Raw genomic sequence first — 26,638 nt, 5'->3', positions numbered from 1 at the left:
GCAATAAATGATTCTAATTTTAGGATGCAACTCATTTAAAGTACAGACCATTTTTGCACTGCACTACTATACCAATAGTACTGTGGGCAGTGATGAATGTTATTGCCAAATTAACGAGTTCCACAAACTTGATAATTTGTTCTTGGATGATCTTTGGGAGTTTTTTAAGCCATCACATAAGGGATGGAAATAGGAGAGGATTGTGGTTTTGGCCTTTTGGCTCTACTCGACCCATTCCGTATTATATGTACATCAGTGTATCCATGGCTCTGCCATACTGTATGCAGTGGATAATGGACTGGCAGTTATCAAAAGATACCAAATACTCGGAATTCATCGTTTAACACGTTTATATAGTTCAAAGTAATTAATGATGATAACATGGAAGTGCCTTCAATGTATGTATAATTTTCAATAGTTTTATATTTAATTTATTAAATTAAGAGCTATCCACTGATGTTCTGAAGGATAAAATATTAAAATACTCCCCAATATATACAAAGTTTTGGTGACATTTCGCTCTTATGAATCTTGAAAAAATTAATAACTTAGTACGGGTATTGAAACATATTATGGATCATACTTACATAGGATTATGACCACCAAAGACGAAATTCATGTTAGTATAATTACGTAGGTAATATTCATATTTCACGCACAACAAGTTACGAAATTCATGTTTTAAACTTATATGGGTACTTAGTAGAACCACATGGTTTTATATCACTTTTTGTTTAGTGAATGAACGCAATTTTCGAAATAAATCCTTGTGAAGGTACGTTTGATCTTTATTAGACAATTCACAGAACTTTGAACAAAGAATATTACTTCTTAAACTTCTAAAAATTGCAAAATAATATTTATAATGTTTTCCAACTGTACCTCGGTATATGAAGACTTACTGACGTATTGTCGGAATAAGAGAAAAATTTTACTTGTACACAGAGATGCCTTTTTGTTGAAAGTCTCCTACTGATAGACTATCTTCACTCCAAAGAAGTATATCAGTTCTTATTTTGAGGTACCCATTAAAAAGTGTTTACAAAGCAATAAAAATTTTTTTGCGCTTGAACTCGTTAAGTAAGACACTATAATTATACACGCGTAGTTATTGAGCAAGGCACGAAAAAGAATTTTACGATAAAACAAGTAAGTATACGGTTCGTCTTCGCTGTTACAATCAACTGGAAATTTTACAATATTATTTTCTTTTTTCACTGACGTAATTGTAATACTTATGTCATGGTGAAAGTGGTGCCGAGGAAATAGTACACTCATTCAAGTGACAATAGTATACAATCGTTGTTCGCTACGCGTATGAAAAGGTTCTTACAAGTAGAAAATAAGTGTCAAAAATGCTTCCATCGTAAAGTTGGATAAAAAATGCGCGTTAACAGCTCGCGTATAAATTATCACTCAAGAATCAAGTACAAAAAAACTATATGTTTCCATTTCAGAGAAGAGAAAAAATGTAGTTATAATCAGCCCATAAGTATTATACCGTCCTTGCACGTACGTATCAAAGTGATATGGCAGTTACAATGTATATACAGTGTAAACATTTACTTTGATTCTCTTTGGTACGGAGCACATCACACGTATACAGTAACATGTTGCTGATTGACAGATCAAGCCAAGATCTCCACAAACATATTTATCTCGTTTAGCCGAGTACCATTTAATTTTAATACTTGTGATTGTAGGTATGAACGGAAAAAAAATTTAAATTAGAGAAAACCGATCCACAAAAACCAGGTCTTTCCATAGTTGAGCAAAAGAGGATATGGATAGCTACAGCGAAAAAAGAGTCGCTCAGCGCGAGCGAGATGAGCGATGATATAGCCATCGCAGTAGGTGTACATATGTGTATAACAATCGGCATCAACCAAGTATAGACGATTTCATAAACTATACAAAAGAGGGGCAAGAGAGAACGAGGTATATCGGCGAGGTATTATCATAAATGCCGTCGTCGGCGTTGCTGCTATAGCGCACCTGACGATCGAGCGCCTCAGTGTTCGTTTAGCGCTCCAAGTGGATCGTCGCGCGCGGCGCACGTTTTTCTCCTTTGGGCGGTTTCTTCTGAGTACAGCGTCGTTTTTCATGGTGATTATCGGTTTGTTTATACTTTCGGGAAAATAAGTACACCTTTTTTTTATTTCTTTTGTTTTGTCGTAGTTTAAAATCTACGGCGAAAGTAAAGTGATTTCGATTTTTTCTTTTTTTTTTTCTACTGTGCAAAGGAGGAACGATTTAATGGAGTAACCGATTTATTATCATATTTTCTCATTTTTTCACCCAAAATCGTTCAACGGGATGAGAAATAACAGTATCTTTACGTACCGTATCACAATTAATTTTTTTTTTTTTTGCTTATCGCACAAGTTTGCCTCGCGGAAGCATCGAACATTAAAATACTTCATTACGCAATCCGATGAGAAAAACAAGCTATCGAAACTGTTGATAATCATTTGTCTTTTCAGAGGTAATTTTGAATTCTTCGGACCGTTAAGTTAATTACATATCACAAGCTCCTTATCGATCGTTCCACCGATGGAGTCGACACACACACGTGATCGACCATCAGCTGATGATTTTCTTGATCCGCGCGTACCGATACGTCGATAATTTAAAAGCTAACTTTTTTCGGTGACTCTTAAACACGTATTAATTGTTTTACTTCCATAATGCGCAGTTTTTTATTTTCTTTTCACAAAACGCATTTGATGCGGGAAAAGTGTCGTATCGAAAAACATCCTCAACAAGAGATAAGAGTCGCCTCGACGTCAACAGTGAAAAATAACGCACTCGGTCATCGCGTTACGGAACGTGTGTATATATATATAAATTACATAAAAATCCCGATGATTGTTAACGTGGAGATGAGAATTCAATTAGTCACGATTAAAACTCGGAAAATCACATTGTCCTCGTTGTGGATGTGACGAGTTCGGTGATGAGATCGACGAAAATACATTTACACAAAGTGGCGAAACCGTTTATTATACTCGATTTTGTTTTTCTCCCTCGGATTCACAGCAAATAATGCATATTGATGTAAATAATAGAATTGAACATTTTTTTAGCACACCTCCAACGGTACAATAACGGCACGCGTGAATAAAGTAATTTTTCCTTGACCCCAAAAAAGAAAATAAAGGTCTTTCAACGAGTTCACGTTTCCAATAAACAATAAAACACACGCGTACATATATGTATGTGTTACGTGTGTAGGAGCGAAATGATTTCTCATGCATGTATAAATACTTATGTTGGCATTACTTATAACATAGAAAAATCTTTAGCCGGGAGATGAACGCGGAACTCATCGCGGCTGGGAATCTCGGCGGTACAATGGTTAGGTAGTAGCGATATGCGAAGGAGGCGAGCGTCCGACTGCATATTTATACGCCGCATCATCGGGATGAGGAAGTGAGCGCATGTGACTTATTCGATCATATAAATATAATGGTGAAACTTTGATGCGCTGCCCCCGAGGAAGATAGGACGAAATAAAAGTTTTTTGAGGATCCCTAAGATATAAGATAATATAACATGGTAAGTACATATATTATGTGCACGATACTTTAACGCTTCAAGTGTTTTATTTTTAAAAAATACTTTTTTTTGCTGTCGAGTTCTTTTTTTTATAAAGGTACGTTTTTCTTGCCATTCGTCAATGGCACTCTATTGATACATCAGCTAACTCAGCGGTACCATTTTCGTGGACTTGTTTTGAAAGTAGCGCTGTAGAGTGAGATTTCGCCACGGTCACGTTGGATTGTACAGTGTAGCAACAATAATTGTCAACGTGTAGATCATAAATGGGCTCGACTGGGCATTTTTATTGTACATCGGACGTGCAAACAAAAGTCCGTATGTGTGCCCTATCTTTTTGTAGACGTTTTTACATAACGTACAAACGAATGAAAACCACGAGTAATCATAAAGTTGATGGCACACGGTGTGTGTACGTGTACCTAAAAGCAATTTCAAAGAAAAGTCATTACGGTTCTTTCAAGTGAGCGGAACAATGAGTATATACAATAATTGGCTGTATACTTCTCAAGAAGACGTAAATTTAAAAACCGAAATTCAAGAGAACGATCGGCGATAGGCATTTTACCAAGATTTTTACTACTTATCTGTTGCGCGGCAATCACTTTTGTTTATCAAAAATGTACAAGGTTCCATCCTAATCGTTTTTAAAACGAACAATGGTTTTTTTTTTTTTTTGTTTTTTTTTCTACCTGCAAACTCAATAGCCACCTACATAATGTATACGTGTATAGATATTGCATCGATACGCGTATACGCGTAATACCATAGTAAATAATAAAAGGTAGCGTGAAAAAGAAGCTGAATAAGCTACCTCGTGTATAATACAAAGTATATATACCGATGCATATACATATACACGTCTTGTGATAACCGCGATCGCGATCTCGCCAACCCATCGCGAAAACCGCAACTTTCTATGCAAATTCTCTCCCAACAGTGTATCCATATCTCATAGTGTCTACACACGTTCGTGTATATATACGTTGTACTTGCTCCTTGCGTCATTATGTACACCTACTACTCTCGTAATACACGTGGGTACACGTGTATATAATGATGTATACGCTTGTAAGAGGTGTATATATACTTTGCACTTATGCCGGCCGGCAAGTGACCCAACGTCGCATATTACGTGTAGCTTATTGTCGGGCCATCGCTATATTTATACGGGTAATTATTAAGTACGCACGTACACATCTTTCTCTGTCTCTCCGCTGTCTATTGCCATGAGGATACTTACCCATCATGCATACACCTGAATTCTGTACTTGCAGGAGGTTCGACGCGCGGCTTTTCCGATAGCTATAGACACGTGTACCTACTTGTGTGTAAGTTCTTTCTTTTTTTGCGGCTATTGTGTACTACCGCAAACGCGTTCAGTGGCTATGTAAGTAGCCGATGGTTTGCGAAACTCTGTATTATTTACTTACACCTGACGATGTTCATCATGAATTCCTTTATTTTTTCTTCATCATGTATTATAGGTTCATCAATGTACGTATAGTTGGTTACTTGTCCACTCATTTGTAAATGTCAAGTCAATGTTTGACTATTGTGTTGTGGGTTGATAGCTTTTTTGTAACAAAAAACTCTTGCAAAACTTCACAAGGCGACCTTTTTAATTATCGGCTCGATGTACGCGTTTCCTCATCCTGATCGATGTCGCAACAAGAGCCATATACGCCTCCTTGTGAACATTCGCGGGAACGGTAAACCATAAACATTCGCCTCCTGCATGGGGCAACGGGGGACTTGACAGAAACCAAATTATTACAGCAAACCTTGAAACTATACTTATGCGGCCACTCTTTAATTTTTAAATGTATGGAATGCGCGCTCGTAGGTACACCTCTTATTTCTTAATTCCTTTTTTAAAATTTTTTTTACTTTTCAATTAAAATTGATACCGATCACTACTACTTTTTTCGACTTTATTTGTTGGTTCGTTCAATTTTATACACATGACAGACCTCGGAGTCGTTTCATGTAGACTCGACAGCAAAAATAGAGCACAAGTCACCTGTTTTCCAAACAATCACGTCTACGATTTTCAGCAACTCGACGATCTGGAGATTTACTTCTACGCCCTAACCGGACTGGCTTTGCTCTGTCTTCTCCTGATATTCATAATATTCATCCTCATCGGTGTACTCTTCGGTAGAGTCGGACGCCTCAAGATGGACTCGTAAGTATATACAATTATAAAGAGCAATACCATCAATTTCGTACAAAAATATCAAGTACGAGAATCGCGATGATCGGTAGGTATAATGGCTCGCCGAACGTTTTGCCCGCATATCCGTACACGCCTCGTAAATTCTCACGCACTGACTCACGGCAATTAATCGCTTATCGCGCCCGCTCTTTTTTTTTTTTTTTTATCTAAATCGATAAGATACATCAACTGCGAGTAGTAAGCGCATACCCGTGTGCAGCTACAGTTCAAATGACACGAATCTTCTGGAAAGATTCATTATGTTTGTTTGGGTGTTGGTTTGATGCACATACACACGGTTCGCTATAGGTACGAACATTTTCCAACCACTTGACTTTTTTTTTATCAACCAAGTTATTAGTACTAATATTTTTTTGTAACTGCCGAAATGCGATAACGACATAACCGATAGCACATACATTTTTTCAGTTCCAATCAGCTTGGAAGGCAAACGAGAATGATGGACGATTTCTGCTACACGAATCCTTCGATAGTCCCGGGCGAGGAGCTCTCGCGCCGTGGCTTTTCGATGTACAGCGGCTCGGAGAGCTTCAACGACAAAAACACCTGGCGCGCCAGAGACGAAAGTCGACACAAGTTTTAAACGGCGCCACGCAATTTGACTTTATGCTCGCGTCCCTGGTGTGCGTGCAAAAAAAACAATGCGCGTGTGAAATTGACTTTAGTCTTGTTTATTTTTTTCTCCGCGCGATTGCGGTGTGTTTGTATACCTTTGCGTTTTACGCGATAACCAAAGTGTGTCATTATTTCTTACTGTACGTGAGAATCGAGAATCACTTTTTACAAGTTTTTTTTTTCTACATGAATTGACGCGTATGCTCGATGAGCCAAAGATATAATCACTTCGTTGATTGCGTTGCAATATATGATTCTAATGATACCAATCGTCGTATAGTGTGTACTTACGCTTGCAATAGTCGTTGAGTTTTAATTTAATCTTATTGTACATACATACATATGTTTTATGTGTAACAATATTATTATTAATTAAATTTTATTTCATTTATATATCAATGACCGTCTATGGATGTATTATCGTTGGAATAGTCTGTTTACGATATTTCCTCGTGTTTGGACTTTTTTTTTTTTAATTAGAATGCCATGGTTTAAAAATCGGATTCTGAATGAATTTTATATTTGAAGCGATACAGAGTAATTTAATTTAGCAAATAATCATTTGTAATTTTTTAAGAATTGGTAACGTCACGTAACCAATCGTATGAATGTACCACATTGTAGTAATGAAACAAGAGAAAGATTTTGGAATTCCTACCTTGTCGACTGCTTGTAACGCGTATATTTTTAAGCCAAAGCTTTAAGTAACGCGTGCTATGCGTCGCTTCCAGTCTTTCAAGTTGAATGTAATCTATTTTTTTACCTTACTCCTTTGAAAATTGTTCTTACATTTTTTTTTTTTTTTTCAGTTTAAAAGATACAGCGCCTGTAATAAATGTAATGAAAACTTTAAAACTGTTGAAATTGAGTTTATTTCATTTAATTTGCCTCATTCAAATGTTAAACTGGACGGAAAACAAAAATCCATCCTCTGAAAAATCTGATAAGATTTTGCCATCAAACTTTTTAAATGTTAATTAACTCTAGCGACAGTTCAGGTTTACTCTAATTGCAAGTGATGTTGCATTGTCAAATTGTACATGCATACACGCAGTTTATCAGTATTGGTGTGCCATTTTTTCTGTGCATATAGTAGCAGTTAAAAAAAAAAAAAAAAAAAAATATCTTTATATTCTCTGTACGAAGTTGAATTAACATTTGAATGGTGAAATAAATGATTGAAACGACTACTCTCGAACAATTTATTATCATGTTCAAAAAGCTCCTCCAGCGAGCTTGTACAGATAGTCATGTAAGGTCCAACAATTTGTTGATTTATCTCAAACGAGACAAAAACGTGCATTCCATTGGAGATAGCCAAAACGCCGTTTTCAAGATCAACCGCGTAGGTTTGTCACGCGCTGCAATTACTCGTAAAACTCTATATACCGATGCGCACAGCGGAGGGTTGAATGATGCTGATCTCCTCAAGACCGGCCCTCATTGCGAGTTTAAAGAGCGCGAGACTATGAGACGAAGGGGCGCGAGAAAAGAGACACGCGAGGGGGCGCGACGCGCTTCCAAGAGAGAGAGAGAGAGGAGAGATAGGTAGGCCGTAATTGGTACAAAATCATCGAGCAAACTACACGTTCACACACACGCGTCCGCAAAAAGGGGGCGAAGGGCCGCTCCTCGTGGGCGGCGTTACGTGCCGTTGTCAGGGTTACCCCGCCACCCAACCCCCTCAAAGCCAAGCGCATGTATATATGTGTATATAATATGTTGGGGGCTTACACTTACTCACCCCACCCCACCCCCCTACCTCTCTCACTTGCTCACTTTTCTTTCCGTCCTCGTTTTTTTTCCGCTTTTATGCTATTTCGCTGGTTTGCTCTTCCATAGGCATATATATGTATACTTACCGAGAGCCCCCCTTTTTTTCCCACCGCAGCCCCGGGGACGATTGTCGTGTATTTTTTTTTTTTTTGAGGATTTAAAGCAAAAAAAAAAAAAGTGAAGTTTCAACATTCCGATTCTTTTTACCGCTAAATCACTTTAGCCAACTGTTATGAAAAAAGTAAACAATCAGGTTGCGTAAAACGATTCGTCGCCCCCCACCCCTCCCTGGGGGTGTAAAAGAAAAATATTATCAATCGATCAAGCAAGTTTTGGCGCACGTGGCCGTGAAAAAATAAAACCGAAAAATTTCGCAAGCCCGTATATATATACTGGCGGTGCTTTAAATCAATGCTCGAGCTTGTTATACCCACCCCTTTATATATTATGTACGCGGTCGGGGAATCCGAGAGGAGCCATCAAGTGTTTTCGTAGCGCACGCCTATCCTCGAGTGTTTAGTTAAACTCGGGGCTCCGTGTATTGTTATTGTTGTCGTTGTTATATTGCCCGGAATATCCCGGCCGATGATGCCCCTAATCGCCAAGGGATTATTGTCGGCTGTATACGTATACTTAACGCCACGCGGACAAATCGAGTGCATATGTCGGCTTTTGTGTAATACACATCACATCGCACGGCTTCTCTTGTACATATACAACGTATATACAACAACGCCATATATGGCGAATATAATTTCTTATGTTTGGGGTGATGGGGTGTTGATATATTTCATTGCTCAATTTGTGTGGGTTCGATGTAATCTGCGCCTCCCGATGGTTTAACTCAATCTTGTAATTTTTTCACAAATGTATCGATTACAATTTATCTTCCGCCCATACGTCGTGATGTATCGTTAATTTCTACGAGGTTGAATTAGGAATAAAAAAAAAAAAAAAATGTATCCATACCCCCCTTAAGATTGTATATACCAAAATAAGGACGATCGATCGAAAAAACAAATGCCCCTTTTAACTGGGGCAAAGGCAAACTTGACTCTCTCGCGCACGTGAACGTATATATATATATATATATATATATATATATACGTGAAGATTGACTAGTGAAAAGAAAGAGCCGTGCATATACATATATATGCACACAATGCCCACGCGAAACACGTGTATACCTACCTATACGTGGCAGACTCCCCGAGATCGGTTCGGTCTCTCTTTTCTCACATTACACGCCAAACAATCCTCGTTACGCACATATTATATATACACACCCCCCGACATAATAGAGCTGTCGTCGTATGGGATAGGTACATGTATGAGGTACATATATATATAATAAAGAAAGGCGGATCGACTGCACATTATAAATATATTGTACACGCAACGTCGGCGCCTCGAGGAATGACATCTAGACCCTCGCGAGCAATCATCCGTTCGAGTTTCTCAGCCCTTGTACAACCAAGTCGATGACTTTTTGCGTTTGTTGTACACAATGTCCAGTCGGTACATTACAAACATACCTCCCGAAGCGCTACTACGGTGGTTAGAGTCGCGTGCTGGATGCAGGGCACCGCGGGATGTCCGGTGTTTTTTCCTCCCCCTTGAGTCGAGGGTGTAGATGCATACGTGTATACCGAGCTCCGAGCGCAATTTCATCGACACGTATACCATCATCGAGATGACGAGAGGAAAGACGATTTTAACGAGTGACACGCGACTCGGTGCCCATACATGCTCACACGTACACTCGCGTCTATAAAAACTATCCCGTCCGACTGCGAGTGTATTATAGCTCGCGGCTGTGGGTGAACTTTTTTCAAAAGGAGTCTTCTCTCGCTTTTCGGTGTACACATTACACGGTTGACTCGACTGCACGTGCCGAGAAAGAGAGAGAGAGAGAGAGAAAAAAAACGAATAATCATGTCGATCGGTTTCTCGTCGTTTACAATATTTATATACTTGAAATTGTTGTGCATGCATAGTTACTTGTAAGAAAATGCTAATTTACAAGTTGCCGATTTCATACCGATCGGGCGATCGGATTCTTCGCTTTGGACTATACGTCATTGTATATCATCACAGTACTTACGTCAATAAAAAATACAATAAAAGTCAATATGTATAGTAAGCACAACAGAAATGTCACATTTCGGGATATATACGCACGTATATATGTATAACGCACGGCACACGCCGTACTTACATAATACAAGCTCTCTTTCTGCGTGGATTCTCACCGTGACTGATCGGACAATAGCCGCCTCCGCGGCACGTGCCCGTTTCTCCGCCTTTGCTGTTTTTCTCCTCCTCCTCCTCCTCGTTTTCGTTCCTCATCCGTCATTAATACAAATAAAGAAAAAAAAAAAAAAAAATAAAAAAAAATACCCACGTATCGGTACCCACACCGTCGGACGTCAACCTTACGCTACGCGTCTCTCTCCCGCGGAGCGCGCGAATAATGCGTATCCAAACTGACGGCACCACGCGGCGCATCACTCGTCAACTCCCCGCGTGCAATCCACCCTTTAACGTTTCCGGGACTCGCATTGTTAACAAACCGTACGCCGGCCAACAATTAAAAACACCCCCCTCCCTCGCTTTCCTTGGCTTTCAACCCCCTCGTTTTGATGGCGCGATCCTGTTTTTTAAAAGGCGTTATACGTTTGTTCTCGTTGTTTGGAGTCGTGGGATCCGCGGCTACGCGTTTGGTTTTGCCTTTTCCGTGCAGGGGGTCGCGTTTTTCACTCGCTTGAATTTGTTTTTTCTTTTTTTTTTCTCATGACTTTATTCTCTCTCTCGCTGTTTTTTTTTTTTTTTTTTTCTCTTTGGGCACTTTTACTGCAGTGATTTCGTTGATGTGTACTTATATATTCAATTCATTTTTTTCATCGCCGCTGGCCAATCGTCAATATCATTATTTGTGTACATGCATGGGGTTATTGGGTCATTTAGAGATATATTGAATCGAGGCGAGAGCCGTTGGCGTGTGCATGTCGATGTTGTGGAAACTCCGAAAGCTGATCGAGGGGGTCGGGAAAATCAGGGAAATAGGGGCAGGTGCTGGAGGAGCAGTGTACACATACGCGCTGTGCGCCCCAACCTGCTGCTGGCACGACACGTGAAATTTATGTGTTGGCAACCACAGATGTCGAGAGAATTTTATCGTATGTGTACGTACATGGACAAAAAAAAAAGTTTCGTGATTTGAGAAAACACGCGGTAAATAATCAAAGCAAAAACAAGTATTTCAGAGGAAAATAATATATACATACATATATATGTATTTTCGGTGTACAGGCACCGCAAATGCACAAAGTTTTTCAATAATTTACATGTACAATATTTACAATTCGCATATTTTAACGCTTTTCGTCTCTATCGGTGATTTTGTTTTGTTTTTATTTATTTATTTATTTATTATTTTTTTTTTCTACGTGAATGCGACACTTGTACTTTTTACATTTTATTATATTTAATAGAAATAATCGACCTATTGTCTACGTGGTTTACGATTACGTCATCTCTTAATAAATAATCATACCGTCTTGTAAATTGTATGTATAATCGTGTGTGTTTTTGTGAATTTCTATAAAACTCGAGTGATTATTCATAATAATAATTAAAATAATAATAATAATAATAATAATAATAATAAAAAGAAAGAAAACACGTTATTGCTGGGATATCGAATGAAAATTTTAATTAAAAGAACAAAGTATATATGTATATAAGTATCCCTCGTTAAAAATCGTGTTGTCAGCGTATACTATAACGCGACACGCGTGTGAATACAAAAGTGATATATATATATAACTTTGGTCGGTTGGCACAACACCGTTCAGTCTTGGGATTCATTAAAATTATCATATCGTTCTACATCCTCGCTAGGTATAGGTACAGTCATCACGTAAACTACGAACGATGACGAACTCTAATCATACGTATTTACACTTAAAAATCTGTCAACTAGAAATCCTTCTTTATCATCGTACATAATTATATTTGTATGTATGAATTGTATTCCAACTGCGCTTACACCTTTCGTCAATTTTATATATATATACATGTGTACATCGCATTACACGTTTCGCACACAATTCGGCATCGATGATTCCCAAAGTTCACAAATTCAACTTTACCGATCACCGCACAGCGATCGGCACGGCTATTTTGCAACGCAAGATATAGCCCGATTTTCGCAACAGGTAATGTCAATGCGCGCACAAAAGTAAACCAACGATAACAAAAAGCAACTAATGAGAGATCGGTCCTGGTTTACTTTTAATCATCGCTACGACTTTCACTATACACGGTATTTACTTACACTCGCTACAATGAGACCCACCGAAAGACAAACAGTGGTCGCTCAATGAATACCGATAGTTCGAAAGCGCGGCAAGTAAATAAATAAACAAACAGTGCACAGCCAAAGGGGGAGGCCAAAGCACCGTTCAGCAGACCCTGAGGCTCTTGGCGGCCCTCTCGTCGACGACCATCTCCGCGCCCGGCACGCCCTCGTAACATATGCTGTGGTGCAGGGACTGCACGCCCGACGCATTATTATCCGGACTGTACTCGGGCGTGTTGGCGTACAGGACGGGCATGTCGACCACGTGATCGACGACGTAGCCACTGTCGACGTGCAACTGGTGCTGCAGCCTGTTGTCCTCGTGATGATGGTGGATTATTTGGTGGGACTGGTAATCGTTATGTTGTTGATGATGGTTCGTCATGGGTATGGCGTTGGTGGCGTCGTAGCCGTTCGCGTAGCCGGTGGACACGGGCACGTTGAAGCTACAACTGTTGAACATGGCGGCGCCGGCGTCGATGCTCGACACGTCGTTGGGCGGCGAGTCGAGCACGTGGTGTTGCTGGACTTGATACGGCGGGGACGGATAAGGCGTGTAGTGCTGGCCGACGTACGGATCCGTGGACTCGTCCACGCTACTACCCCCCGAACTCGACGAGGTCGAGTAAGACCTCTTTTGGCCAGCTCGAGGCTGCTGATGATGGGGACTGTGCTGCATCGTACCCCCCATGGGACTCTGCTGCTGCATCATTTGCGGATGCTGCTGCTGCTGGACCACGTTCAGATGCGTAGACCCTACAAGTAAACATTCAAGTTTTTTTTTTTTTATATAATTGTACTTAATCGGAGCAGCATAGAGGCGGGAGGGTGGAAGAAACGCTCACCTGGGTAGCCCTGGTTGTAGTACATGTCCATGGGGTAGTAGGCTGCAGAGTCGCCCGTGGTCTGGGCACCGGGATGGTAAGGGGCGCTCGTCTGTACCATGGTGCCGTTGTAGCCCGTGTACTCGGAGCTCGCGTAATTCGGGCTGCCAGCGCAGCTGGGGCTGGTCGTGTAGTGGGTGTCGACGATGGCTGGCACCCCACCGGCGGCCACGAGATTGCCGTTGTCGGTCAACGAGGAGCCGTAAGAGGAGACGGGACTGTTGAGTTGCTTGGGTGGCTGTTGGAGCTCGTCCGTGGCCAGGTCGCGGGCGCATTTGGGTAACGGGTTGCCAATGGGCGATTTGGGGGCCGTGGAGGTGCCGTTGGCGGAAACGTGGCTGGGCCCCGGGGAGGATTTGCTATTGGCCTTCTGGTCGAGGGCGAATATGAGCTCCTTGTCCTCGGTGGCCGAGAGCACGTAGTTCATCGAGACGACGCAGTGCGGCCGGGAGCTCCGTGAATTGTGGACTATCGTCGCGTATGACTGCATCCAGACGTAACCACCCGAACGGGTCATGAACCTAAAGTACCGAGTCGTCACTTGGCCCTTCCACAACACTGAAACGAGAAATCATAATAATAATACTTATTTAATCATACTCATCGTACATTTACGCATTACACATTTAAACTTGTAAGTACTAGAAAAATGTTTGCGCCGCTCCGTGCAACCATCACCTCGAAATATCCCTGTAAAATGGCACTTTTCAATCAGAGCGCATACCTCGCCACGGAAAATCCTATTGTACGTGCTACCCCTCCTTCCCCGTTTCTCCATATAATTACCCGCAATCAATTCAGCTGTCGCGAGAAACCAGAGGGGGAGAGGGAGCTGTGGCGCGCTTGCGCCAAGAGTCGCGACCTCGACACGAAAATCCCGCAAGCTCTCGGTCCTGCGCTTCAGTGTTGTATGTATATATACACCTGGTTGCTGCCGAGGGGTGTGTAGAACAGCCTTACGCTGCGGCTAATAAAAATAGCTTCCATGCCAGTAAGTACGTCGCAACGTCACCAAGGGGAGGGATACCTATACAAAGTCCGTTCTTTTTGCCCCGCAAGCTCCAAGAGACATATTATTCACACCTACGTATGTACATTCGACATTTCGACCGTACAATCACGTAAATGCATTTACATGATGCAGAGGAGGAGAGGAGAAGAAAAAGGCCATAACTATAACGCGTGGGTGTACGTGTCAGCGGCATTATCCCTTTGAGGCTTATGAGCTTCATCTCCCTGTGTAGTCGGTAAATGGTATAGGTATAGGGCGCTTATAGCGAAAGTGCGAGTCTGTTCAAACAACGATAGCGTGTGCAGTGTGTATAGGTACCTACCCCAGCTATATAACAGGCACCTCCGCCTCCCGACGCCCACATAATATTATTATTATTATTATATATATATACCTATTCTTATTACAAGGCTTCTTCCACGTTGCTCCTCCCATCCACTTATCCCTATTTTCCAGCTCGCTGTACGGCTTCCCGGTGACGGTTATACCTATGTACGACGACGGGCTTATATATATATCCTTCTCTCTCTCTCTCTATTGTTAGCCACTTGCTTTTTTCTCGTTCTCTAAACCTATACTAGCGTTTTTCCGCGCATTGTAACTTTTTTTTTCCCCTTGCGAGCCATTGTTGCTCGTGTCGATTTTCAAGTCTAGTATTTCTGTGCCCTTCAAAATAAATGCTTTTTAACTTCTCGACCATTTCCCCCCCCCACCCCATTTTTAGGTATATGGTACACACAGTGCACGAGTCGTACATCAGCATTACAATATACATATATAATACAACCGCGAGTGCAAGATGATATCGCGATATAATATAATATACCCACAACTCCTGTATCACAAGTCGCGCGTATACGAGTGTAACATTTACGTATAACCAGTGTTATAATATATTATATATGCGCCGTGCAGGATAATATATAGGCCGTTTCCCGAGAACGCGTCGATTGCACGTTTCATTGTAGTTCATATTATACACGGATTATTCAAAACTCGAAACTTCTCTCGGTTTCTTCTGTACCTACGCTTGCGTATTTTTATATATTATGTATACCTACGAAGAGTTTCCTGGACATAAATGTCGTCGTTTCGAGAATCGCGTTTTTGTCGCTCGATACAAAAAATCGGTAACTATATATACATTGTTTCACCGGATGCACCGATTCTACTTGTTGTTCGTGAATGTTAGTCGTCACTTGAAGCTCATTACATGGAATTACACGTGCCCGAGACGAGTGATGATTAAGTATAAGTCAAAGATAAATGCCATACATAATTATCATGTCGCGAGATTTGTTGAAATACATATATGTATCTACAGCTGCACGAAACATCACGAGTCATGTAGGTACACAAAGGAGCAAACCAAGTATACCTACTGTTGCACGTGTGGCAATTGAAAACGAGGGGGAGTAAGTCGAGTCGCGCCCGCCCCCAACTCAACCGTGTACATGTACATTTGAGGCAAAAGTTATACGTTTGTTTCATTCTTACAAAACACGAGCTAAATACAAAAGTAGGCAGCGGTAAAAAAGTATACTCGTACAAACCGGCAAGTGGGGCGATTCGTCACGTATAAGACTAACTATTTTGTTTTTCCTTCATTCGCGTTGTGTTTTGTTTTTTGTTTTTTGTTTCTTCTTTTTCGTCTCGGCTGATTAGTCGCGTGAGGGCTGCACGAGAGAAGAAGAAAAATAGTACGAGGATTTTAAGGAGATGCTGCGGTGGGTACACGCGAGAAAGAGTTTTATCTCTCGCTTGCACGTACTTGCAAGGTATATTGTTGTTATACATATGTATAGGAGAGGAGACGAACATCAAAGGGACCAACGAGGGGCTTTTCTTTCTCTTCTTCGCTATAGAGCGCCGAAATGCAGTGTCAGCTGTACTCGTACATGATGCATACGTGCGCAGGGTGAGCCTTCCGATCGATCGGTTCTTTTTTTTTTTTCCCCCCCCTTCAATCCTCGTCTGATGGACTATGTGTCGATATACTTTGTGTGCACAAGGTATACCCATGATACAGACGAGAGATCGTATCGGCGAAACTTTGGCGGGGCTAATTATGGACGGCGGCGACGACACAGTTAGCCGTGATTGACAATACCTTCCTCGCGAAGCTCCTTTTTTTCGTTTGGACATCACTTGGAATCCGTGCTTTGTTTTTTTTTAAATATATTTATAAGAGAAATAGTCAAATTCGCGTGGTATATCGCTTCAACACTCGAGAGCACGGTTTAAGGCGGCTGTCGCTACGATTGGCTTATTTAATTTCCCTTTTCTCTTGTTGGAAACCGAACAAAACGAGGGAGAAAAAAAAAGAGAGAGAGAAGAAGAGGCGCGAAAAGAAGCTTATTAAAAGCGCCTGTCGGCCCCCTCCCTCTTCTCGTTCGTCTAGAGCGTCTGACGGCCCTCTTAGTCGTCGCATTGATATCGATCCTATTGTTTCCCTCCCCCCGAGTTCTCTCCACGTCAGCGAATTTTTTTTTTTTTTTAGGTGTATGTTACCGTTTTTCACTTTGCTTGTCTTTTCATGCTCCTTTTCATTAACTTAAAAAAGTGGTACAATCAACTAGGCATATAAACTTACAGGTATGATGCGACTGCTGTATCGTCACGCTGTCGTTCACGTGTACGTAGTTGTAGAGAGTTTTGTCTATGAGCTCTTGGGGCTCGTAGCCGATCAGCCTCGTGGCGCTGTGAACGAAATAAAAACAAAACACATTATACCACTACTACTTACACATGCCACATGGTATACGAAACTTATTTTATAAACACGAAAAGCTAAGTGTATAATTTGACGAAGCATTGTTGGTATTACAAAGCCGAGGGGGTCAGCGAACCCAAAGGCGAAAATATATACAACAAGGCGTGTAAGTATTGAATAAAAACCAAACACTCACTTTGTGTCGAGGTAGATGAGCTTGAGATCGAGGGACGCCCGGAACATGAACATGTTGCGGTGCATCTTGATTTCCGTGTTGGCGCTCGGCGGCAACGAGTGGCCCACGGCGACGAGGCCGACGTTGTGCAGCGTGTACGGGCTTACGGTGCCATTTGGCGCCCCGTCGCTGTACTCCGGATTGGCGAGCTGCTTAAGCTTCAGGTAACCCGAACAGTGAATCACCTGAAACACGAATCGAGAGGTGGGGGGTTTTTAATCTTGGTTTGCTCCACTGGTTTTTCAATACATACATCATATTATGCAGGTTTGTCGTTTCGCCTGATTAAAACGCAACAAAGCATAATGTATTAGATACGTTCACGAGATACCGATTCCCACGAAAAAGTCCGAAAGTAGCTAATTTCGCGGAGAGGAAGGACAAAAGAAGAAGAAGAAGAAGAAGAAAGGGAGGTATACTCGAAGGGTGCGAGTGCGTAAAAAAAGAAAAAAAGAAAAAAAAAAAAAAAAAAAAAACAACGCGCTACGCACGCGAGGGCGCAAATAAGCCGCTAATAAACAAACGCAGTCGAGGGCAAAGCCGCACGAGCCGGCAAATTAACAATCTCGACGATATGTTAATAAAGACAAAGAGAGAGAGAGAGAGAGGAGTGTCAAACGGCGGTGCGCTTGCGAGGGGATATCAAAAGTCGGTGCCGACCGTGTAGGTATACCTATACGCCTTTGAGCCCGGCGTTGTTGTAAGTACCACGTACCTATACTTGTCCTCTCGGGCAAATTAATGCATTTTATGCATCACCTACCGCCTGATGGATGCACGCGCGCAAAAAAAAACACCCCCAATTAAGTGTATTGCGTGCGCGGTGTTTTGCGCCCGTGTGCACGAGGTTGATGGTACTTGCGACGCCATCGCGCGACATACATTGTTTTCGAAGAGGAAAAATTACAACAACAAAAATGCAAGAGAGGCGACACGCCCACCGAAAATTACCAATTCCGAGCGGATGTGCAGCGCCTTTTTACACACGTTTTATACCTATGTATAATACATGTTTGTATGAAAAGTGCGTGTGCATAAATCTCGTCATTTTCATGAGCCGGTGGGAGGTGGTGTACGTATTTACTGTATCCTCTTTTCCTTTGACTCGGAGAAACGTATGCTTGAGAATGAACATTGGCAATTGGAGTTTTGGCTTTTGGAGGGTTCGGGAGTCTATATTTGCAAATACAACGCGCGGATGAAAATGTCGGCACGAGCTGTATTACATTGATTCACTCGTGATGACTTACAGAAGCACCCCCTCGTGTATGGAGAAAACGAGTCATCGCGAAATGCGTATACATCATCCGGGCACTTACTCAGCCAATGCAAAAGTCGAAAGCTTTCAGTCATTTATGCGCGTATACGGACAAGTGTAACTCTTTTTTTTCTCGTACGCGTAACATACATATTTGTACGCGGGTACTTGTTTTTTTTTTCTCTCCCTCATCATCATCATCAAAGTTTGTTTCGATATTTGCCTCTTTGCATCCCTTTGAGGGAAAGTTGAAATTTTATGAAAAGAGGCTTCTTTCTTTTTCCTTGGATTTGCATTTTGAATACATTTTTTTTTTTTTTTTTTTTTTTCTCAACGATGCGCGTAACGTGAGCTTTTTGTCAAATACCTACACTACGTCAATCACGAAATCCCAATGCTATCGGGCAGAAAGTGTTCAACAGTGTACACATTGCATCAATTAACATCTGTCGACGAATCCAATCAATAAAAACCCCAATGGCCCGAAATGGCACTTGGGCGTTTATACGACGTACTTACGTCTAAATCCTCGCGCGCCCCCTCTACCGTACCAGCCTTCTGTCTCTCTGTGAGTACCTAATATCCTAATTTTACGGCACTAACTTTGGTAAGTGCGCGAACGTTGGCTCTCCCTCTCGTCTCCGTTTATACGTGTAGGTGTTTGCTTCAGACACGCGTAAAACTACTACTTACTACGGTAGCCTCGATAGAACCGCGAAGCCAATAATTGATGCGCTTGTTGCCATTACAAAGTGAGGGCTAAGGGTGTACATTTTTTTTACTTGAAAACCCAAGTGTACGTCATAAGGAAACTTATACACATGCTCGCTCGATTTGTCCCTAAAAGGATGCTCTGTCCTCTTTTTCTTTATTCTCTCCGTGCGAGTCAAGTGCACCGGGGAGACCGAGTGCGCACAAAAGCAGTCGGTCCCTTCCCTATTTCTTTCCCTTTCTTTCGTTCTTTCTTTTTTTTTTTTTTTTTTTTTTTTCACGCCAACTCCGACGTCTTTTGTGCGCATATTCTCGTTGTACGAGTGAACGTCTTGTTTAGCGGCGTTTACGTCGCGTAAAAGCCCACTCTAAAGACACACTCTCCTCGTTTGTTTGTCTATTTGTTCGTTCAATACAGCTACACTTGTTTGGTTTTGCTCCTCGTACTACAGTAGAAATCGATTAAATAATCATCAGTGCACTAATTATTATCGAACGAGTAAGCAAATAAAATAATGCAGATAAAATTCCGTGTAAGGACGTTATATTAGCGATGAATGAAGGGAATGAACGGTTAGTATTTATGAACGTAGAGCCCAAAAAGCTCACCGAAAAAGCGCAATTAAACTTTTGGCTGATTATTTACCTTCCACCTATCGTTTGGATTCTCATTGCTCATCGGCTCCGCGTAGTCCACTCCGTCCCTCCGATAATAATTCTTTACACAAAAAAAGAAAAAAGACAAAAGACACGGATCAATACACAAGTATGGGCACAACAACAAACGTATATATCAATAATCATCAGCCCGGCGTATATATATGGTAAAAGTTGTTGTTGTTTTTTTTTTCTTCCTTCGCTTCTTCAACCCACCCACACAAATTAATAAAACGGCTCATGGACGCTATGGGCTTACCTTGTAACCCGAGTTGGTGAGGCCGGCGTTTCTCTTGGCGAGGATGCACTTCATGCGGATGAAAAAGGTACGTGGAATCGCAATGTCGCCCTGGGCGTTCATGGACGGCGGCGGGTGACTCGGCGGCGCCGAGTTCAGCATCGAGTTCATCTCGTCGCGGTCCTGGGCGTGGATGTACTCGAATATACTGTTGCCCGTCAACTCCACCTGTCGCACGAAAAATTCATTACCAAAATTGGACACATTTTGGGCCACCCATGCTTACGCGAAAGAAAGTATCTTTACCTGCGACAGGCCCAAGTGCGTGCTGGCCGTTTCGCTGATGTACATGATTTTGCCGTCCGGCGCCACGACGAAGACGAAACCCTCGAGCGTCTGGAAAACAACATTATTGCCGAGTTAACACGATGGATGCATTGATTACCAATCAAATAATACATCACGTGTGAAACGTACCTGTAACAAGTGAAAGCCCAACTCCTTGATGTTCCCCTCGGCCCTGGGATGGTTCAGAGGCGGTGTCGCGCCCCATTCGTCTCCCAAGCCTGAACGGACAAACGGAAGAAAAGGTTTACATTTGTATCATATTTTTCAGCAAAGGAGGTGTGAGAACATGTCGCCCCTAAAAAACCTACACAATTTTTGTGGGGGGAAGAAAGAAAAAAGAAAAACACCCCCACACGCATCCAAGGAGAGTAAAAGGAGATCCCGACCTTCGGATTGTAAATATGTTAATGCTCGGCACTTGTGGTGGCGAGGCCGTGTGTGTATGTGTACCCACGTTACAGGTAGACGGTGATGGGACCGCGTGTTCGCGCATTAATTTGCGCGCAATTTTTTTTTTCCTCCTGCAGCGGGAAAACATTAAGTTGCGCGGAAAATCGCCCGCCGAGTTTTGTACATAAGATACATGTATACATTTGACGTTAGTCCGGACGCGGTGAGACGGTTGTCACTCCCTTTTTTCCCCTTAGATTTGGGGGCGGGGGGGAGGTATTATTGTGAGTGCCGTTTTTCACGTCAAACCACGTTCGCATTCGAAAACATGTGACAAATCACTCGTCAACGCGCGTCGAATCGACAGATCTCGCGTTATTGTTGTACACGCACAGTTACGAATTCACATACTTAATTCGTGCGGTTAGAGAGGCGTCGCGCGTTTTCTCCTTTGTGCCATAGAGAAGCGATAGATTCCAAAGCCAAGATACGAGTACACGCGCGTGTATTTAACATACTTGGGAGGGAAGGAGCGCGGGTATCGACGCGACGACGTCTCTTGCTGCCGATCGGCATCTCTCGATCTGAGATCCGTGGGGTGTCGCGTGTATATAATATATATACCACTCGGCGCGCCAAGGGAGAATTTTCCTTGAGATGATGATGCAAAAGACAGGAGAAAGAGCGCGTCTCGTTGACGATCGATGCTTATCCGTGTTAATACAAGCTCTCGCGCGTGACATCCATTTGTGGGAATTCACCGATATACAAAGAAAACGAATGTTCAACCTTACCGATGTACCAATTCGCCCTGGATTAATGCTGCGAAAATAAAAAGAAAAAACACATCGCACGCTCTCCTTCCCATCCCCTGTTCTTTGATACAAAAGTACTTTGGCGTAAAAGTGGTTCCGGCGGAAACTCGGTGATTTTTCCTGCCACGGACACCTTCATCCCTCCAAAAAAAAAAAAAAAAAAAACCTTCATATATCTACCACATGTTAGTTCGCGAGTATATTATCTACGTATATGTAGACAAGTGTACGACAGAGGGATGCGGCCACTTGAAATTCAATTCGCCAATGTCTCTGGTGGTGTAAATCGACATCAAGCACGCGTGTATACACACATACAGGGGATGGGGGGAAGAGAGAAAAGAGGAGCGTAAAACCATGAATCTAAAACACGCGGTACCTTCTCCCACCCCCGTATATATAGGTATAGATGAGGTACAAGAGAGAGGGTGCGTATATATATATATACATATATGTAGAGCGGATACAATGCATTAAGTGCGCAATCACGGCCATCTCATCCGATACTATTTGCCCTTTGCGTCACCCTATGTATAAAAAACACACACACCCCCCGCTACCCGTACACATACCTATTGTGCGTCGTTTTTTCTTTTTTTTTTTTTTTTCCATCCCTCTAAGATGCATATACGGCCGAGATGAATTAACAAAAGGTGCGTACGACGTATAGGTATATACTTATTCGCGACGCGAAATCAAGACTAGTCTATTGTTCTCCCGCTCTTCTTGCTCTTCCAAAGTGGGAAAAAGTATAAGTAAGAGAGAGAGAGAGGGGGGGGGGCAGGTGTCCCGAGTGTCATAGTATACGCAATATATCCGCCCTCGTTCTATTGCTCAACGTCAGCGGTTTAATGGACAATTAGGTGCACCACCACCCAGGGGGGAAAAAAAACGTCGGTGCGTATGTACTATCCAATAATATAATAATAATAATGATCGGTTGATGGAAAAAGAAGAAAAAAAAACTCACCATTGGGAAATAGATTGCGTAGCTTGAGGTAGCTCGTGGTCAGCCTGATGATGCTCGCCTTGTCGAGCTGAGTCGTGATGGTCGCGGGCAGGGGCAGGAGTTTCGCCAACTCGGTAAACTCCTGGTTCTCCTTCTCGCGGCGCTGCTTCGCCGCGTCCCTGCTCTTGGCCTTCATCGCGCTCTCCGGACCCTGCAGTACTATCTGCTGCTGCTTTTGCTTCCCGTTCTTGTGACCCCCCGCGCTGACTATTTGGTGGTGGTGGTGGTTGTTGTTGTTGTCGTTGCAAATATGATTGTTTCCGGCGGCCACGTGGTTGTCGTTGTTGTTGTTCTGCAACGGCTCGGGGGGACTCTGGCTCGGGTTGTTGAAGTACGGCAGGACCTGCTGGAAGTTGACGAGCTGCTGAAACTGCGGGTCCTGGAGGAGCTGCAGGCTGCCGGTGACGAGTGCTTGCTCTGGAATCGACAAACAAATCGTGACATTTAATTTTTTTTTTTTTTTTTGTACAATATAGAGTATCCTCTCGTTTTGTTCGGGATCGATATTAAAGGAGCGGAGGGTGTACACGTATAATAACTATGGCTGCAGTTATCTAGGAATCATTTGCGTGACTCGAGGTAGCGAGAGAACAAAAAAAAGGTAACAAAAGTAATAGAGCAGAGCACTCCGTTATCACGTAACGATCGCAATAAGGTGGTCCATTGACGTTGTTACGTATATTTACGAACAGCGTACCCTACAACAATACATACAGAAGGTACATGGGAGCATCGAGGAGGGAGGAGTAAAAAAAAAAAAAAAAAAAAAAAAAAAAAAAAAAAAAAAAAATGGCAAGGCATGATCATTAAAAGAGCGACGGCGCATATATTATTATTTGTCCTGCGTTAGATATGATGTATACAGCTGCAGAAGAGAGCAGCCTAACGACGATGCTTTTCGCCCATCATCGCTTCTGGTCGTCCACGAGGGTATATACACGGGTGTATACGTATTCCCTCGCGAATGGAAATTCGTACCGTTCGCCCTCTGAATAATGCATTTTTTTTTCTCCCCTCTCCGTCCTTCTTCTAAATTCAACACCCCCACCCCCAATTTACTGTCTGCCTGTCTGTCTTATTCCGCTACGAGCCCTCTATTACTTTATGTTATATATATATATACATAAATCTCGCCTCTGATGATGAAATGGTATCGCGCGTGTCTACATACATATACATCGTATGGACGTGACATTTAGTTGGACTTTTTTTTATTTATTTTTTTTATTGAAACAATGCCTAGTATAGAGGTTGTTTGGCATAATAATTATATACCTTACAAGTAAGGATAAAGTATACATATATACACTAAAAGGGTATACATATATAATTGAACGACACACTTTGGACAATGATGAAACACCTTGTACAATGTTTTACGTAAAACCAAATTGATTGGTCAACGTGAGAAAGGTAAAAAAATCACCGGTCGACCATTGAGCGAATCCCAGTTCGCAGTGTTCGCAGTAGAAAGAAAATGGCGTAGCTGTCTGTCTCGCTCGCAAGGCGTACACGTGTACGTACACGATACTCGTGCTGTAGGCGAGCGAACGAACGCCCACGACACCCACGCGCCCACATGCATATATGTATATTGTATTTTGTACGTTCACGTGTGGATGTGTGGGGCGGGCGCTCGCGAGCGCTTGCGCCATTTCGAGCTTTCGCGCGTATTGTGAAAGCTCCGCTGCGTGTATGCGTGTCGACTGGATGACAAAAAGAATGTGTATTACTTTTTACCGTGGAAATTGTAGCGTTTACAACCTTTGTTGTACATATTACTACAGGTTTTTGGGAGGAAAGAGTTGAAAATCGCCGGTCGCAACAACACGACACTTTCGTCCTTTTCTATATACATATTAAGTACTTCCGTTGTGAGGTAATACGCGTCGTGCCACTTAAAAAAGCTGTAATCGTAACATGATTCGTGACGCTGATAACCGAGGTAGCTATCGATTATTATTTTTTTTTCTTAACTGCGATGCTTCGATTCCAGCAATAAAAGAGTAAAACGTGTATACAGCCATTCCTCGTCAATCATAAGTCTTAATATATTTTTTACTATTTTTTATCGCCAACAATACACGCACTGATTCCGGCTGGCAATCATCTCGTATTGTATTTTTGAAATCAACGGCCCCCCTTTTGCGTAGAAAAAGAAAAAAAAAAAGTTCAAGGTCAAGCGATTAAACGTAAATTAAAAGTGTCAAGCGATACACGATAAAAAAAAAAGAAAAAAATAAAGAAAAAGAAATTAAAACAAACGATTGTACGTACTATTGATCTTTTTACTAGGTTTTTTAACGAATCCAGAAGAAACGGCCATGTTATTCGGTTCAACCCTGGCCGGGCAATCGTAATTGTTGTTGTAGTAGTTGTTGTTGTTGTTGGGCTGCAGGAAAACAGCCGACTCGACCGACTGATTGCACACCATTGTCCTCGTGTCCTTTGTTGTTTTTTATTTACTTTTTTATTTTTGTTCAACCGAAAATATTGTGGAAAAACGTACAACTCCTCGATTAAAAGTCCACTCAGAGCAGCCTGCACCCGATCAACCGTTGGTGTCCTTTCATCGTCAACCCACTCGTACAAATAACCGCACTGCACTTGGATTGTATATACAGTTTGCGAGAAGATTGCCAATTGTTTAAATAATTACTTGACGCTATAGAGAGTAAAAATTACGCGTCAAAAGTCAAAAGTGCGCTTATACTTGTGTGACTTTGGGTGGATATGGGAGCACGCACCACCGAGTTGGGTACATGCAAGATGTCCTACCTGAACACGTACACGAGAGCCACTGAACTGATGGTGCCGTCTGGACTGTCAGAACTTTACAGCCCCGCTCGCCACACGCCTTTTCCCTGTATACACGGCTCGGCGGTGCTTCTTTCCTTCCCTTCTTCACTCTCTCTTTCTCTCTCGCCCCCCTCTATACTCTAGCGTCCATTCAGGACGACCAACATATTCTTTACGTGTAGGCACACATATGCATGTAGTACAAAAGGAAAAATACATATATATATTGTACGGGGTTCGCGTTGCTGCTCAAAAAAAAGGTAACGCTAAAAAAGGTGCCCACCCCATGGCCACGTACACATGGTGTATAAGCTCCACCCTTATGAGGATCGCGTCTGGGTGGGGAGACTGTGCAGCGCCACAGCTCATCTTTACTTGATGATTATATGCACGCGAGATTTTTCATGCGGGATCTGTTTTTTTTTTTTTTTTTTTTTTTTTTTTCATGCAAGAATTACTTTTTCAAAATGATAATTGGGAGTTGGGCCATTGCAAATTGTTGGGGACAGTAGTTTATATTTTTCCTAACGTATAATGAAAGGACGCTACAAATAATTTTTACTTACTATTCCGGACACACTAGCAAATTAACGGTAAAATTGTCAAAATGTGTGCGTGCATTGGAAGCAAAGGTTCGTTGTAAAACCTTAGAGTAAAGAAAATAAGTACCCGGCTTATTCGCAGTCGGGTACAAGTAAATGAATTAATGAATCTCCAGGGTTTTCGAAAAGACGCGCAGCTCTCGGTATAACTTGGAGAAAGGAAGAATAAACTTCACAACTCTTGGAAGCTCGTGAGTATACTACGGTGTAATTCACTAGCTATGAGGCTCTTTTACAGTCAAGCTTGAATCAGATGGCGCCAGGGTACGTCGCGGCTGTCATGGCAGCGTTGGGTGAAGAGGATTCCCGCAGTGAAAATGACGGTCAGTAACATAAAAGTTACTGTCACTAACATACCAATCTATAGAGTGTTGGAGAAGCGAATAGGCAGAGAAGAAGGGGGCATTCCAGAGGTT

General features: G+C 42.2%; 3 protein-coding genes across 5 annotated transcripts in view; 2 read left to right on the top strand and 1 right to left on the bottom strand.

The window, feature by feature from the left end:
* Positions 1 to 26,638, top strand: part of LOC106647570 (transmembrane protein 267) — a 44,085-nt gene that overhangs the window by 851 nt on the left and 16,596 nt on the right. The window contains exon 3 of one of the 2 annotated variants that reach the window (XR_016292860.1): positions 24 to 398. Coding sequence is in view for 1 of the 2 variants with exons in the window: in XM_014364021.2 (XP_014219507.2) it covers positions 24 to 344 (321 nt within the window). In the remaining variant the exon portion in view is untranslated. Of the gene's footprint in view, positions 1 to 23; positions 589 to 26,638 lie in introns of those variants that run through there. The other variant, XM_014364021.2, reaches the window with a different exon arrangement.
* LOC106647534 (uncharacterized) lies at positions 2,024 to 7,252 on the top strand. Of its 2 annotated transcripts, none has more exons than XM_014363979.2 (4): positions 2,024 to 2,106; positions 3,306 to 3,558; positions 5,616 to 5,746; positions 6,206 to 7,252. In XM_014363979.2, the coding sequence occupies exons 2-4, from the start codon at positions 3,556 to 3,558 to the stop codon at positions 6,378 to 6,380; spliced, it is 309 nt and encodes a 102-aa protein (XP_014219465.1). In that variant the 5' UTR covers positions 2,024 to 2,106; positions 3,306 to 3,555; the 3' UTR covers positions 6,381 to 7,252. The 2 variants fall into 2 exon arrangements, with proteins under 2 accessions (XP_014219465.1, XP_089444782.1); XM_089588656.1 differs by lacking the exon at positions 2,024 to 2,106 and adding an exon at positions 2,417 to 2,485.
* On the bottom strand, positions 11,751 to 25,288 carry sim (bHLH transcription factor single-minded). The gene is made up of 9 exons (XM_089589151.1): positions 25,099 to 25,288; positions 22,783 to 23,238; positions 20,737 to 20,825; positions 20,566 to 20,655; positions 20,281 to 20,487; positions 17,357 to 17,580; positions 17,041 to 17,147; positions 13,397 to 13,993; positions 11,751 to 13,307 (listed from the first exon to the last, which is right to left on the bottom strand). Exons 1-9 carry the CDS (start codon positions 25,253 to 25,255, stop codon positions 12,655 to 12,657), a joined length of 2,580 nt encoding a protein of 859 aa, XP_089445277.1. The 5' UTR covers positions 25,256 to 25,288; the 3' UTR covers positions 11,751 to 12,654.

The sequence above is a fragment of the Copidosoma floridanum genome, unplaced genomic scaffold, assembly GCF_036245765.1.
Source record: "Copidosoma floridanum isolate Cflo_tuat_1 unplaced genomic scaffold, Cflo_Japanese_pri ptg000007l, whole genome shotgun sequence".
Taxonomy (NCBI): Eukaryota; Metazoa; Arthropoda; class Insecta; order Hymenoptera; family Encyrtidae; genus Copidosoma; species Copidosoma floridanum.
Note: the sequence above shows the minus strand (reverse complement) of the source record. Positions and strands in the feature narration are given on the sequence as shown.

Bases quoted from the DNA above. Each gene is read 5' to 3' on its own strand.
- LOC106647534 (XM_014363979.2), top strand. The intron at 5,747-6,205 runs GTAAGTATATAC...ACATTTTTTCAG, and splicing joins GGACGCCTCAAGATGGACTC to TTCCAATCAGCTTGGAAGGC.
- sim (XM_089589151.1), bottom strand. From the start codon at position 25,255: ATGGTGTGCAATCAGTCGGTCGAGTCGGCTGTTTTCCTGCAGCCCAAC. The intron at 20,826-22,782 runs GTGAGTTTTTTT...TTGTCCGTTCAG, and splicing joins ACGCAATCTATTTCCCAATG to GCTTGGGAGACGAATGGGGC. The intron at 20,656-20,736 runs GTACGTTTCACA...GTTGTTTTCCAG, and splicing joins TGGGCTTTCACTTGTTACAG to ACGCTCGAGGGTTTCGTCTT.